The 14068-nt window shown below is 43.3% G+C and overlaps 2 protein-coding genes across 2 annotated transcripts in view; one reads left to right on the forward strand and one right to left on the reverse strand.

Moving 5' to 3' along the window:
• LOC146003747 (uncharacterized) overlaps window positions 1–2375 on the reverse strand; it is a 367150-nt gene extending 364775 nt beyond the window's left edge. Inside the window, exon 1 of the mRNA XM_083142152.1 lies at window positions 1734–2375. Coding sequence (XP_082998278.1) covers window positions 1734–1785 — 52 coding nt within the window. The 5' untranslated portion in view covers window positions 1786–2375. The remainder of the gene's footprint in view (window positions 1–1733) is intronic.
• Window positions 1–14068, forward strand: part of spdo (sanpodo) — a 281416-nt gene that overhangs the window by 70057 nt on the left and 197291 nt on the right. The window lies entirely within an intron of this gene.

Below are 14068 nucleotides of genomic sequence, written 5' to 3' on the forward strand. Positions count from 1 at the left end.
ACTAAATCATCACTCAAAACTTTGCTTTTCAGTTGATCTATGCAGTTTATTTCTGTTTTAATAAACGACTCCAATATCCGGTACTGCTGAAATATTCACTTTAGAGAGAGACATTGGATCTCTTCGGCCCTCGAACCGAACTTGCACTACACTGAGGCCCCGGAAATTCTGCTGTCGTCAATGTCTTCATTTTCGAATTACTATATCTTATAAAGCAATCAGAGGATGCTGACTGATCTGATCACCAACGACTGTATGAATTGTCACACTTACCTCTGAAATCTCATTAACCGATTCTTTGTACAAATCAACCGAAAAATTGAATCTGCGTATTTATATCCTCATTATATTCTAGAACGTTCCGCAGATAAAATGATTCGTTAATATCGCCAGTAGTTGACTCCTTCTCTCATTCAAGAACGTACCCTCTCCCGCCTTCCAGAGATTAGAAATTACAACGAATCGCCCTAAGTGTGGCGCTACCTTTGTTGTGCAGCTTCCAAATGCTGACAAGTATCTACATAGTGATCAAGTACGCTGCGAGAACACCGAAAGCACAAGAAAAGTGTACGTGTAATATTATCAACAACAGGGTTATAGAACATTCTCCGTCTTGCCTCGATAATTGTCTATCTCCTTAAATCATCGTCACATTATTCAAAAAGCCAAAAACCTGATTTTATCTAGTTTAAAATAAAAAAAAATCCTGGGGGGGGGGCTCGAGCCTCCTGATTCCCACCTTGGATACGTGCTATTGACAATAATAGGGTTATAGAACACACTCCGTTTTGTCTCGATAATTATTTCTCTCAGATTTATAAATTTATTATCTTCACATTATTCAAGACGTCAAAAATCTAATTTTATCTAGTGTAAATTGAAAAATTTTCTGAGGGAGGGGGAGGGGCTCGAGCCATTAACTATAACAGGGGTATAAAACATGCTCTGTCTTGCCTCGATAATTATTTTTCTCCTTAAATTATTGTCACATTATTTTATTTCACACCACAAGAAATCAAAAACCTCTTTTTATCTAGTGTAAACCTAAAACTTTCGGGGGGGGCTCGAGCCCCCTAAGCCCCCCCTCTGGATACGTGCCTGCAATGAGGCCATTTGTAGTACAGATTTATCTGGGGGATGTAATGGTGAATTTAGGGCCAAAAGGACCATGAATTTGTGGGTGTTGAAGAAATTTTTTTGGTGCGTTAGGGATAGGATAAATCACTGGAACGACTTAAATCAGTGGTGGGCTATCTTTCCCTTTAAAGTCGAATGCGACTAAGGATGAAGAATGAAATGGTGACACCTAAAAAAATACTGCATAACCCCCTCCCTCATTATCCCCATATGAAATCCCAAGACACGCCAATGAGTTCAATACGGAAGACTCTAACTATTAGAATAATTTGAATAAGTATATTTAGTATACCAGTTAGTGCTCCACATTGCATACCATCGATCATATATACTTTACCTAGTTGGGAAAGAAGAATTCAGCCAGTGTTATCTGTATTGAAGTGAGAAATGCAAACATTAGTGGGCGTACCATGTATGAAAGGAGTAAATGAACTACACGGCATGTTGGGAAGCAACGGACTTCTGTCGCCTACAGAGGCCAGCATGGCAGCAAAGATAGCTCGGGGGCAAGATCTTCCTCTAACGTATCAAAGTTCGTACCAAGGGAAGGAAATACAGCTTTTAAAATCCTGAATCTATATAAACGAATAACGTACCTTCAGAATCCTGGTTGTTTCCATATTTGTCCTCACTGTATACATGCTCCATGTGGAGTCAAGTTCTAAACACTACACCACGACACACAACAACGAACCACTGAACTGGAAGTTACCTCTCCACACCACCACACGGATCACTAAGCGTTGTTCATCCAGACTGCCTTTCTGTCAATCGCCATTAATCTCATTTTCACGGCACCCACCCGCTTCTTTCTCCTTTCTAAACTTTTTGGGAACTAGGCCAGTAAACCCCGCGTGGCCTCGCACTTCGACACACCCCCAGGAAGCAGGGAGAAACCGAATTCTTCCAGCCACCTCCTGGATTTCTGCACAGCATTCCCCACACGAACCGACAACACGCTAAAGAAATCTTCCATGTTAGCGAAGAAACTTCAATTCCATGCAACGACCGATCGCCCGGACAAAATCACAGCATAATGGACTTTCGAAAAACCACGTCACGAAGATTCTCGATCTTCCTGCTGTTGCGGGTCTACCGAAACAGAATTTTCACACGGAAACTTGACACGGAACACCAATCGACGAGAGATCTCGATTGTTACACTTGTGGATCGACTTCACCACCTTTTCAGTCGTCGCACAGCACCGCTTGCTTCAAGTCAACGCAAAACCTACTCAACACAGATGCCAAGGAATTCCGATGGACTAAAACCGGTCTGTGTTGCCTCACCTCACTCCATGGTGCTATTGTCTACAGCGCGTGGTTTTTCGCGGTACTTAAATTTCGCTCTCGATTGAAGACATCAAGGGTGTGCGCGTTTTTGCACCTCCTGTTCTACGTTCCGATTCCTAAAATATTGACAACGTTCATATCCCCCCTTCCCACATACCTTTTCCGGCTTGAATTAATAAATCCCAAGATGAAACGCGGGCTTTTTGGCGGCGGATTTCAAACGAAAGTAAAAGTTAACATCGTGAAACGGAAAGAGCACTTGAAGACCAGGCAAACGAAGGAAGCACACAGCATGGTTGACGAGCTAATTTGTGCTGCCCTCTAGAGAACATACCTTGAACTAACATGCACGTGAAACCTTGACAGCAGAGTGGAAGAGTATAAAGAACGTTCAATAGCATATGGACTGCAATGAGTGGCGCGAGAATGTTTTTGATTTTAGGGAGAACAAAGTTCACTTTAGAAAAATATTGAAGTCGTTGTAATATATTCACACACACACGTGGAGAATTAGCAAACAATTGACACTCAATACCTTCAGATTTTAATTAAATTTGCGAAATCTGTATGCTTCCAGTCCACTGCCAAAACATTATGGCATTTTGGAAATTTGCTTTTTTTTGTTTTCAATAAACTAGTAACTCGGAACAAATTGAAGTTAGAGAGCCGCTTGAACAGGTGGAAAAAATCCCGCCCCCCCCTCCCCGCCGGGATCGAAACCTGGGTCCCTCGCATGGTAGTCGGACGCCCTAACGACCTTTTTATTTATATATTTAAAAGGTATACCCCGTCATTCACACTTTTTCTCAACATTCGAACATATCAGTTTTTTCTCTTTATTCTCGGTTTTCTCATATTACGAACAACACAAACATCCAAGCCCTAGCCGGGATTCGAACCCGGGACCCCTGGCTTCGTAGCGCGATATGCTAGCCATTCCGGCACAAAGGGCCCACAACGACTGAGCTACCGTGGCTTGCCAAGAATTTATTTGGTTTAGCATAGTACGGGGGCAAAAGTGGAAAAAGTGGGGAAACTTGTCCACTACGCCCCTCCCCCCCACTAATCTGGTTGTGAGCAAATTATTTAGTTGCAATATACTTGCAGCAGGAACTAAGACTTTATCCAATAAAACAAGCCTCATTATTTTACTAACCCAGTAAGCGGGGCTGGAACCGCGAGTAGATCCAAGTATGATTCCCAGGGTGGGTGATATCAGTTGGGATTTTTTTTTCCAATAACGCCCCTGCATTGAAAGGCTCTGGGGTTCATTCAGCCTCTAATAAATGGGCACCTGAGGGCAGCAGTTGGCTGTAAGTCCTGTTCTTCTCCATTCAATGTTAGTTTTGAGCAGTAGCGTACGCAGGATTTCATCGGGGGGGGGGGGGGTATTTCTAAAACTTTCTCCAAATTCAGATTACCATTGTTTTATTATATGAAGTAGTAGAGATCTACATAAATATAGTATTTATGAAAGCAATAGAACGAAATTACTTTCTAGTCATTCGATTTTTAACAAATTCTAGGGAGCATTTTTTTGTATTTTGCATTTTAGGAAATAATTGTCTAGTCAATGAAGTAGAGACATTTTTAGTGTGAAGAAAATATATTTAAATAAATTGAAATAATCAAAGTATGGAACTCATCCAAGGAGCCGCGGTGGTCTGGTCGGTAGGGCGTGTGACAACCACGCGGGAGATCCGGGTTCCGTTCCCGGAATTGGTTGGAATTTTTCCGGCTCTGTCTCCAATAATTCAAGTGTGGATTGTCTCGCTGTTCTTACCAACAAAGCATTTTTAAATACTTAAGCTTATTGTCGTTTGAATTCAGAAATTCAAACGTGCCGTGCCGCGGTAAACAATGGGAAGGCGGACTGGTGTATTCTTATCCGCCTAGCCATTGTCTATACATTAGCAGCTTACAACAAACCAAGAACTATATTTAGTTAATGCTCATTGTTCAAACAAAAAGATATATGTTCATTGAACATTCTTGCAGCTGAGATACAAAACAAGTTTTTTTTCCTCTCTTTTATCCTCATATTTTATTTTCAAGGCATTCGCTCTGAAAGACGCGTGTGCTTGGAATGTTGTGCTTTTCTCCGTGCTGCATGGGAATAATAATTCAAATAATAATAATAATTATTATTAGTAATAGTAGTACTATTGTTGCAATCTTTGACTGGAAAATTGGCGATTTAATTTTTTTCCACATCATATTTCATAAGCTCAAGGGGGGTTAACCCCATAACTCCCCTTGCGTACGCCACTGGTTTTGAGCTCAATTTATTCACAAGCTATTCAAGACTACTATGAAAATATTGTATTTATTGATTTGCCTCCAACAGAGAAGATATCTCCAATTACAGGAACGCTTACACTGCTATATCCACTTTTCTATTCAAATAATGAATATAAATGGTGTCTAAAAAATATGGGATTTTTTAAATCGTAAGCTGGCAACACTGCGAGGAATGTGGCGCCACGTAACGTACAAAACATGAAGTAGGTGCCATGCCATTCAGTTATCATGGAGCAGTGGAGTGGTGCACAGCGTGTTATAAGAATAACGACCTTAAAAAATAAGGGCCCATGATGCCAGACGATGATACTGCACTCCATACAGTCACTTTGTTGCTGTAATGGAACTTCATTCAGTGTACGCGGGTTTTCAAGAGCCCAATATCGGAAATTTTGCTTATTGACGAAGCCATTGAGATGAAAATCGGCCTCGCCTGACATCCACAAACAATCAACTGCAGCATTAAGACAGTTGTGACGCCATCGTCAAAACATTAAGACCATCTTGTGAATGAATTACATGTTTACAATTAATTGCATACCCTGTACTATTCATCTCCTTGCTTCGAAGTTCACTTCTTTTATTTTCCATTTCAAAATGACCCATATTTTTGAGACACCCTTTATAACAATACACGAGTACATACATAAAGAAATACACACACACCCACCCCCCACAAAAACAACGTATTTATATACGTATATAGGCGTATATAAGATGATAAAGTATATACAACTCTAGGAATGGAACATATGTCCATCCATATATATACATACGTACGTAATTTATTATTTACCCAGAAGAAGCTTGACATTCCATGTAAACATTGTCAACCAAAGCATAGAAACGCAGTATTTCAGAGTAGTGCAGGTGGCCCGGTACTGAATAATCATTTGAGGCTCGAATCATCATTTGAGGCTCGTCGTAGCCTTTTATGATGTATATTTTGAGGGCAGAGTTGGCAACACTGTTGGCCCACTGTAGCCTTTTATGAGGGGGGGGTTTATTGCCTTCTGTTTACATCTGGTAACACTGCCGTAGTTTGACAGTGTTGTTAACCTACTGGGTTTTTTTCACTGAGGCTCGAATCATCATTTGAGGCTCGTCGTAGCCTTTTATGATGTATATTTTGAGGGCACAGAGTTGGCAACACTGTGGGTTTTTACTGTAGCCTTTTATGAGGGGGGGTCTATTGCCCCCCCTGTTTACATCTGGCAACACTACCGTAGATTTTTTGACAGTGTTGTTAACCTACTGGGTTTTTTTTCACTGTAAATTTTTATTAAAGGGTCTGAGGGGTCCATGTATTTTTTATGTCTGGCAACACTGTTGGGGGCCTAGTGTTGGCGACACTGTGGGTTTTTACTGTAGCCTTTTATGAGGAAAAAAAAGGGGAGGGGGCCTATTGTCCTCTTTTTATATTTGGCAACTCTATTGGATGTTTTTTTTTTGAGGCTTGGGTTTTACCAACCCATCCGAAGAAAATTCCACTATATGATCTTTTACTGGCTAAACTAACCTACAAATAGAAATTGCCAACACCGACGAGCCTCAAATGATGATTTCGAACCTCAAATAATGATTTCAAACATCAAATGATGATTCGAGCCTCAAATAATAATTCAAGACTCGTCGGTGTTGCCAACCCACTCTACAAAAATTCCACTATATGATATTTTGTAGCCTTTCACGATATATGTTAACCTCACAAACAGTGTTGCCAACTCGGGGGCGAGGCGTAGCCTTTTATGGTGTATGTTAACCCTACCAGCAGTGTTTCCAACTCGTCGTAACTTTTCACGGTGTATAATTTTTACACGCACGCGCGTGTATTGTGACGAATGCACTCTCTCATCCTTGAAGGATGAATGCATCTTATCGTAATTTTCCAACTGTGGGACCAAATGTTTATATATCGTGACCTTTGTAAACCTCTTTCGGGAACAATATGTCGCACACACACACGCGCGCGCGCGTGCCTGTATTGTGACGCAAGCAAACAAAAAAAACTTTGCCTGTCATTAAAAAAAAAAAAACTTTGACCGTATTCTTAAATAACTAACAAGGACAATGAATCTTTTTGGCTTCCGCAAACAGATCAACATGGAGACTGCACCGCCAAATTTCAATAACCTCTTACCTTCCGTATTATCTAAACTCAATGGTTTACTGATTGTTCATCTCAACAGCATTTGGACGAAACTGAATGACGATGTGGGCAAGATGTTTTATGTTTTTAATAACAATTTACATTTCTACGAAATTCCGATCGACGGGAAACTTCAAATCACCGTGAATCCGGAAAACGCAGGCGAAATCAAAATTTCTACCGGCAAGAATATTTTTCGAATCAAGCACGACAAGATGCTTTCTAACATTACGTACGATGTTTCTGCAGGAGATTATTTTTATATGGAACTTCTCGGAGATTACGACAAACTCATTCCTCTCTTTGTAGAATTACGAATCGTTTATCCTATTATAAATAACCGTTAACCAAAAATGCCTAACGACATTTTCGGCAACACCAAGCGTGTAGACCACGCAGAAGAGATTCTCATGTTGGACATTCGAGTTAAGAAGTTGAGGACCGATTTGATTGCTTTGCAGGAGACCTTAAACAAAAGTTTAGAGTCGGAAATCGCTACGCTCCAAACGCAATGTCTCGACCCCATTCTGAAAATCGATTCCGAACTGAAGACGCTGATAAAAAATTATGTCGACGTACCTTCTTACGACAACGTTCAAAATATACAGTTGAGCGTGGATTCGCTTCAAAATGATTTGGCCAAATTACAGCAATTTCAATCTAAAATTAAGATTTGGAAAAATTGAAACTCGAAATCGAAGAACGAACTTCCGCAATAGAAAAGAATTTCTCTGAACTTCAAACCGTCGTGAACGATATAGACGCAGAACGCTTACATGTCGTTGTTTCCAAATTACAAGAAGAATTCACCAGCACGTTGGAAGAAATTAAATCCAAGTTGCAGACTTTGGAAGATACAATGACGAACCTACCATCGTCGGACGAACTGCAGGTCATCGGTAAAAGCGTCGCGAACATAAAAATTCAATTGGAGGCCTATCAAGATTTCGAACACATTCAAACCACCATCGCTACGCTTCAGGCGTCCTTGGAATTGATCAACGAAGAAATTAAAAATATTCACGCTGAAGCAAGAGCGTTGACGAGCATTCAAGACACGTTGAGCACGGTTCAGCAAAAGATCGAATATTTAGAAAATTTGAACGTCGAAACGAATCTCGCTCATTTTCATCACGTACTCGACAACATACAGGGTGACTTGGAATCGTTACGGACGAGCGTGCCTTCGAGCGAAGATTTGGAAAAATTGAAAACGGCGGTGACGGCACTATCCGATTCGAACGACATCAAAAGTTCATTGAGCGATCTCGAGAGTAGGGTGGCCAATCTCCCCACCTCCAAAGAATTGCACGCTTTGAAAAGAAACATATCTCGAATGCTGAAACGACTAGAAACGGAAACGGCGAACGTGGAACAGATTCGAGACGAAATTAGTTCGCTGGTGTCGACGCTGCCCACTTCGCAGAGCGTCGCCGACCTTCACACGCAGTTTACAGAGATGCGAAGGATCGTGAACGATCTTACCGAGAAGAGCTCGAAATTGAATCAAGTCGAGAACCTTCAGAACATTGTCGTCAACATCAGAGATCAAGTTGGAGTGCTGGAATCCACGCAGGAATCGACGCTGGCCTCTTTCGGTGCCAAGTTGCAAGAACTCAACGAAAACTACAAGCAGTTGAACGTGGAAGTGAAAATCAAACCGTCCTTTTCTGCCGTAACGGATACCATAATCGAGCATTTGCTGCCCATCGAAAATAAACTCGGACAAGTTCACAGTAATCTGCTCGGCGTCGACACTAAATTCGCTAAACTGCATTCTCTGCAAGCCATCGAAATCAACAGCGTACCCAATCAACAGAGAATCTCCACGTTCGTCGAAGGTAACAAACTGTACATGTTGCATCCTTATCATCCGTACTACAAGTTTCTCCTCGATGGCACGATTCAGATAAACGAATTTTCGTACTGGTCTCACGGTAGAAAAGCTAGCGTTCCCACCATGACTTTGATATCGAATCGTGGTGTCCAGAAAGCAGGAAACATTCCTCTGGCACGTTGGAACGAAACGCGCAACATATATGAAATACACGAAGACGAAGATCTTACCGTTTTCGACGTGAGTGCCGGCGATAAGCTGATCATTCAAAACACGAGCGAAGTGCCACCCTCTTTGAATCCCATCACGCTTGTGCTTCTCTTGAAACGTAATCTCTAAAAAAAATGTCTAGGCAAGCCATCGTCGAAGAATTGCATAAACCTGCACGCCGTAACTACGAACGTTTGGCTGTGGTAACCAAGGGCATCGACGACCTCTGGCAAAGCGACCTCGTGGAGATGAGTAGCGGCAATTAGAAAAACGTACATAAATTGAACAAGGGCAACAAGTACCTCCTCACCGTCATAGACACATTTTCGAAATTCGCATGGGCTCTACCTTTGAAGGCGAAAACGGGAACATGCGTCACGGAAGCATTCAAATTAATTTTTCGCGAAAGCGGCGGCAGACAACCACGGTTTCTGCAAACGGACAACGGTAAAGAATTTTACAACGCCGTATTCCAAAAGTTTATTCAAAAACACAAGATTCAACATTTTTCGACCTTCAGTCACATCAAAGCCAGCATCGTGGAAAGATTCAATCGAACCTTGAAAACACACATGTGGAAACGATTCACGCTTCGGGGAAATTACAAATGGGTCGACATCCTGCCGGAACTCGTCGACACCTATAATGAAACGGTACACAGAACAATAGGCATGAAGCCAGCCGACGTTACCAAGTCCGACGAGCAGCGTTTAATTTCTACAGTTTACTGTCCAAAGTACACACCCACGACAAAAAAAGCTAAATACAAAATTGGAGACCAGGTGAGGATCAGCAAATTCAAACGCACCTTCGAGAAGGGATTCACAAAAAATTGGAGCACGGAACTCTTTACGGTGGTTCGAGTTCTACCCGGAAACCGACACACGTATATAATAAAAGATAGTAGCGGCGAGATTTTGAAAGGAAGATTTTACGAAGAGGAACTCTCTAAAACAAAACACCCCGACACGTACCTCATCGAGAAAGTATTGCGTAGGAAAGGTGACAAACTGTTTGTCAAATGGCTGGGACTTCCGGAAAAGAGTTGGATCGACGCGGACGAAGTGATCTTGTGAGTACGTGGAACGTGGTGAAACGTCTACCGGATCCGGAAAGTCAAACGAGAAAAAAAAAAGAACGGCAAGTTGCTTCCCGACAGCATCCGCTGTCTGATCGTAGGTCCTTCGGGGTGTGGGAAAACGACACTGCTCGTGGACAATTTTCTCCTCGCACCGAATTGGTTAGATTGGAAGAACAGGCACCTGTACGTGTTCTCGAAAAGTTTGGAGCAATCCAAATACCAGCAACTGATGAAACTGTACGATGGTCTGGACATTGCAACGTTCGCCTCGGAAATAAAACCACTGGACGATTGTCGTGAAAATTCAGTCGTTGTGTTCGACGACGCCATCCTGGAAAATCAAAATGAAATTCGCAACTTTTTCACGCAAGGTCGTCACAAAGGAATGGATTGTTTTTACCTAGCTCAAACGTTTTCCAAAATTCCAAAACAGTTAGTACGCGACAACGCTAATTTCATATGTTTGTTTCGTCAAGATCACACCAACCTCAAGCACGCGTACGATGACTACGTAGGCGGAGACATGAACTACAATCAATTTTCGGAACGCTGCTGCTCTACTTGCTGAAACGGTGACGATTTCGGATTCGCGACGATCGACATGACGAGGAAACCCAACGACGGAAAATACAGAAACAAAATCAACGACTTTCTAAACGTTGCAACGTTGTGAGAAACGACGTGTATAAATAACGTCATGACGAAACGAAAAATCGAAGACGAAAATCTCAAGCTTCGCGATTACCTCGCGAAACGCTTCAAAGGTTGGAAATCCGAGAATCGCGGATTCTACGAAGAGAAGAAACGTCAGGATCAACCCGTGATCGATGCCATCAGCAGTCTAGGTAAAGAAATTAAAAGTGTCACGGAACAAAATAAAAATTTGATCAACGAACTCGTACCGCTCGCAGCTAAAAGTTACGCCGTACCCACGCCTATTTCGAGCATTCCTTCGACGCCGTTCGAACTGAAGGATGCACCGGCACGACGTCGAGCCATAGGCAGCACGTCTTCGGATAAAATCGAGTTGGGACCTTTGGCACGAGACTACCTGAGCACGGGGAAATTCGACAAGGATGAAGTGTTCGGATTGTATCCCAGCATGGAAACCAGCGAAGGCGGCGGTGTGGTGTGGAAGATTGGGAAATCGAAGGTGACCTTCGAAGGCAACGACATTAAAGTCAATTTAGGCGACAAGGATAGTTGGAACAGGTATCCGGGTACGGTGGGACTGTGGGAACTCGTTGCCAAAAAGCAGCCGAAAGATTACACCGACGAAGATTACCAAAGTTACAAGGAAATTCTGATCATGACGGATGCCTTGTACCAGAACAACGACGCCTCGCAGAATAGGCTGAAATCGAGCAGCGGCGAGAAGTACAGGAATCTCATCAAACCGATTTGGAACCAGGTCAAAACAGGCAGCGGCGTCAAACGCTACAACACGTTACCCAAAGAATTCGTTTGGGTGGACGACGTTAGGAAACTCGTGGACCGATTGTTGGTGATAGCCGGCGAAGAGAATGCAGGCAATCGTAATTTCTACAACGAGAAGGTTGGCATCGTGGACATGATCAGCACGAAACTTTCCAACTTCATCGTGAACGACGACAAGGGCATAGGTTACCTGATCAAAATCATCAACACGCTGCCTCCGAAATTTTGGAACGTGGCCGAAGGAAAGGGACTCGTGAACGACATCATCAACAAGTTACCTTTCGAGATGCATCTACCTGGCTACCAGTACTGCGGACCGGGTACCAAACTCGAGAAAAGATTGGAGAGAGGAGACAAGGGTGTGAATCCGTTGGACGCGGCATGCAAAGATCACGACATCGCCTACAACACCACGCAGACGGATCTGGACGCACGTCACGAAGCAGACAAAAAATTGGAACATGCAGCTTTCGAAAGGTTCGTGAGCAGAGACGCATCGCTGGGTGAACGGGTCGCCGCACTGGGTACCACCATCGCCATGAACACGAAACAAAAATTGGGGTGGGGTATATAAATAACATACCGTAAAAAAACTACACAAGAAAAATCTCAGAATATATATATAAATAACATACCGTGAAAATAACACATAGAGCATCAACATGAAGCCCAAGGGTGTCGTGTACCAGATACCATACTCCAATCTAAAAAATCTAGGTGCCCTCGATGGGTTACTCACCAAGAAACAACGCGAGAAGAAACGTTCTTGCTTGTCGAAAGGACACGGAATAAAATTGCTGCTCAGCACACCTCAATTGAAAAGATTGCAGCGTTCGCGGAAACAGCAAAAAATCGGAGGTTTCATATTCAGCATCCCGGCCATCCTAGCAGCATTGGGGGCCGTTGGAAGTTTGGCCGGTGGAAGTGCCGCCATCGCGAAAACCGTCATCGACTCGAAGAAGAACAAAGCGGAATTGGAAGAACAGAAACGTCACAACCTGGCCATGGAGAAGAAAGGGGGGAAGGGCGTGATGAAGAAGTTTAAAAAAAAGAAACAACAGCACTCACCAACCTAGACATTGAATCTCTGATCGGACCGTTACGAATCAAACACTTCAGAGGAGTTTTCATGTCCGACTCGTTACCTTCAAGCGTTAAAAGAAGAGAATGCGGAGTAGTCAACTTGGACGGTCAAGAAAATCCAGGCACGCATTGGATATGTTACCACAAAAATGATGATAAAGCATTCGTTTTCGATTCTTTCGGAGGTGTTCCACCTACAAATTTAATTTATTATCTGAAAACGAACAAAACCTCTATATACTACAACGACGAACGCATTCAAAATTTCGGAGACGTGAACTGCGGCCATCTCTGCCTCTCCGTGCTCGCGTTTCTCTCTAAAATAAATAACCCTACGATCGAGGATTTCCAGAAAGCATTGTGGAACCTCAAACAGCATCACTAGGATGGGCGTGTTCCATCTCACGAGCGAATCTTCAATCTTGAAACTCACGCTGCACGACGACATCGTCTATCCTAAATCCGTGGCTCTGCGTGCATTCTACAGCATGTACCTTATACCTAACGTCACGCAGCACAACAACAAAATTAGCGTCGGAAGCGAACACATCGTCGTCACGCCAGGACAATACAATCTTTCCACTTTGCAAGCTCAATTACCCAAAGGCACATACCTTTCTCAAAATTCGGTCACGCACAGAGTGGAAATCCTATCCGCGACGGAGACCGTGGACCTGGGCACCATGGGAGAACTTTTAGGTTTCGAGAACAACCACCCAAAACTCGAAGCTGGCATCAAGCACGTAGCAACCAACATTCCTAAATTCTTGGCCATAGAGACTCTGAACGTACACTGCAACGTGGCGGAAGGTATGATCACGAAATCTTCGGACGGATTATTAGGAAGTCACAAGCAGACGGGAATCATAGCCACTTTCAAACCAAGTTCCGAGTTCATGGAACCGATCATCTACACGCCCTCTTCGCCGATCTATTTTCCAGTATGTCGCAACCGCATAGACGACATAGAGTTGGTGGTGACGAACGAGAAAGGAGACGTGGTGGATTTCGCAGGTGCCACTACGACGGCCATCGTGGAGATCAACGTATAATAAATAACCATACATGTAAAATGGAGCAAATCGAAAGTTACGAATTGCAATCTTTCCCTCCCAACCGTCGCACGTTCGCCAATCTGAACGAAGCGAACAGGGAGATCGAATACGACGTGGACGTAGGCGACGGGTTCATTCATCCTCACAGAGCGGACCTCTACCTTCAATTCGACGTGGTGAAGAAGGAAAGCGGAGACGCGTTTCCTGCAGCAGCAAACTTGATACTCGTGGACAACTTCGTGCCTCACCTGTTCTCGCAGGTGGAGGTGAGGAAACACAACACCGTCATCGACAGAATAGATTATCCAGGTATCACGTCGACGGCAGTGGGAACGTTGAAATTATCCAAAACGGACGCAGCGTACTACCAGGCCGGGGGATTCGAAGCCGGGACCAAAATATCGACGAGAAGTCACACGGTGCTCTTTCCCATGCGTCTGCTGCCTGGTTTCTTCTCGGACTACAAGGAGATCATGTGGAAGGGA

Source organism: Lepisma saccharinum, chromosome 1 (assembly GCF_977018435.1).
Source record: "Lepisma saccharinum chromosome 1, izLepSacc3.1, whole genome shotgun sequence".
Classification (NCBI taxonomy): Eukaryota; Metazoa; Arthropoda; class Insecta; order Zygentoma; family Lepismatidae; genus Lepisma; species Lepisma saccharinum.